The sequence below is a fragment of the Apis dorsata genome, unplaced genomic scaffold (assembly GCF_000469605.1).
Source record: "Apis dorsata unplaced genomic scaffold, Apis dorsata 1.3 scaffold_269, whole genome shotgun sequence".
NCBI lineage: Eukaryota > Metazoa > Arthropoda > Insecta > Hymenoptera > Apidae > Apis > Apis dorsata.
The window spans coordinates 90,917-93,574 of NW_006263547.1; the positions used below are offsets into that span (position 1 = coordinate 90,917).

Consider the following 2,658-nt stretch of genomic DNA (forward strand, 5'->3'; position numbering starts at 1 on the left):
CAGATCGGGTACGGTTGCCGTGTTCGTGGCGGGTTGTTGCTTCTGTTGTTTAGGATGTTGGGATCGAGCCGGTGGCATCAGCCGGGGTCTCTTCAATGGTGGCGCCAAACGGGGTGGAAAAGCGGTGGACGCGTAGTAACTGAAAATAAAGTTGGATACTGAGTGTCACCATCCACCGCGAAGTGAATAATTGTTCAACATCGCCAGTTGAATACCTAAATAACCCGAAATAACGGTTTTGGGAACGGCTTCGAAACCAGAGTTCGTTGTTTTGAAGTTTGAACAACGATTACATTTTTAGAAGAACGTTTTTATTTGATGATTTCCAGAAAACTGGAAAGAAGATCTATCTGATGAAATTTCTTTTCGACCGGGAAATTTTAATTATGATAATTCAGCTGCAAAAATTTGTGCGATAGGAGGGAAATTCGGAAGAGCGAATTCTTGAGAAACGTTAAGAAATAAAAAGTGGGAACTTCGAACGATGACTATAGAGAAATTTTTCGAAAAGAGAGAAGAAAGTGGAAAGAAGCTTTGAAGATTGAAGCTTTCGAGGTATCAAATAATAGAAAATCTTTCGAAGGGAAACTACTAAGAAGTAGTAGCTTCGAAATTAAAAATATCTATAATACGCGAGGTACAAAATTTCTCAAGAGATCGATTCGTTTCAACAAAATTGGACGAATATTCGATCAAAAACATATTTAAAATTAAAATCCCTCTTAAATTTTTCTTTTCGTTTTTTATTATCCCGTGCACGAAAGGATTAAACGGTTTTCTCGAACAACGTAACAAATTCTACGTATACATTTAATCAACAAATTTAAACGCAACAGCACGGCGGAACGTGTTTGCACGCAAGCTGCTTTCACGAATACTATCGTTTCGATTAAAAGGCTCTCGTGGAACTGCTCTCGTCGTCGAATTTCTAATAAAACTCGACTCGAGAACGCTTGTCTTCGAGATCGCTAATTCGCCGAAATTCCAACCATTTCCAGACATCCATTTCAGCCGCTAAGGAATACATCCCCTCTACACGTATTCACGTATATATACATATACATCTAACCTCGATAAAGATTCAAAAGGCGTCCGTCTACACGTCCACCTAACTGAATTTAATCGGATGTGTTTGGACTTTTGATAAAATCGATGCGACATTGTCGCCGCTCGACAAGCCACTTCGGATACGATAGAAGCGGAAAGGGATGAGTTTTCGAGCGAAAGAAGGAGAGAGAGAGAGGGGGAGATCAGAGTGGAAACAAGAGGAGCAGAAAAGAGGAATCGCAACCCCTCGTATTTATCCGGCTATGTATTTCCTCCGTCTGTCCTTGCCGCTTTCACCCCTCCGCCAAGCTTTCGTTGAAATAAAACTTCCTCTTCTTTCGCCCCCTCTCCTTCTCCAGTCTCCTCTTCCTTCTTCTCTGAATTCTCTCTTTCTCCTTTCCTTGCCAGTTTCTCCTCTCCTCCCCCTTCGTTTTCATCTTTTTCCTCCCTCCACTTTTCTCTTTTTATTCTCGAGAAACGCGTTCTCTTCTTTCCCCGTTTAACACGTTTCTTCGTTCCATCCGTTTGTTTACACCTTGGAATTTTATCCCGTTTTTGTCGTCGAGCCGGGGCGAAATTCGTTTTCGAACACGTTTCAGGATCTCGATGAAACGGGTTTCAGTTTGGGGACGAGCAACGATTTAATTGCTGGATTTCCTTCTCAAACTATTAAATTTATTGTGTGACGGTGAAAGTATTGTTGTTTCAATTCATTGGTGCGTCGATTAGAAAAAAAAAAAAAACTTTTGCCCGTTTAATGACGTTATTATTATTAAGTAAGAAGTTTCTCTCGCCCGTGAAGCTTTTATCATTTGTTCTTTGTTTTTTCAACCAAGTTGTTAGCGTATATTTTTCCATCCTTTTTACCAGTTTCCAGCCCCTGCGCAAGGGTTCTCCTTTTGTTTTTCCTTTTACATTTATTTAAACTTCGCGTTTCACCAAGAGTTTTCAGATTTCCACCATTCCTCTTTTCTCTCCTTTTTTTTTCCTACCGTTATAAATTTCTATTTCATCGGTTCCCGGCCAACTGCCTAAAGCGCGTTCCCTTGTTTCGTATAAAATACCACGTATTGGATTTATTTCTATGCCGTTTTAATTTATGTAACAATATCAAGTCAAAGCTTGGAAAATATTTTTACGATAAATATTGTGACATTTTCCTTTTTTTTTTTTTTTTTCAATATATGGTGCTGTACTAATAGCGTTTCTATAAAAGATTTCAAAAATATTTATCTAACAATACATCGATACATAAAAAATGTACCGATGTAAAAAAAAAAAAAAACTCAGGAAAATTGACAACAACAATTCTATTTATTTTCGTTATTAAAATTAATGCCTGCAACATAACAAAATCTAAAAAATCTTTGTCAGTAAATGGAAAGACGCTCGAGGATAAAAACTTATAGTCACGAGATTATATTTAAAAATCTTTAAATATATTAAAAAGAAACATATTAAAATCGATAACATCAAGCTCCCCCCAAAAAAAGAAAAAAAGAAATATTCAAAAGTATACTATAACTGAGAGCAATATATAACAAAGACTAAGATTAATGAAAAAAAAAAAAAAAATGTAAAAATAACTTCCATAAGAGATCCAACAATGAA

At 37.0% G+C, this 2,658-nt stretch overlaps 1 protein-coding gene across 9 annotated transcripts in view; it reads right to left on the reverse strand.

Annotated features, from left to right (window-relative positions):
- LOC102680125 (uncharacterized RNA-binding protein C3H8.09c-like) overlaps positions 1 to 2,658 on the reverse strand; it is a 323,287-nt gene that overhangs the window by 8,276 nt on the left and 312,353 nt on the right. For all 9 annotated transcript variants that reach the window (XM_031510950.1, XM_031510948.1, XM_031510952.1 and 6 more), the window contains one exon: positions 3 to 139. In XM_031510950.1, the coding sequence (XP_031366810.1) occupies positions 3 to 139 (137 nt within the window). The remainder of the gene's footprint in view (positions 1 to 2; positions 140 to 2,658) is intronic.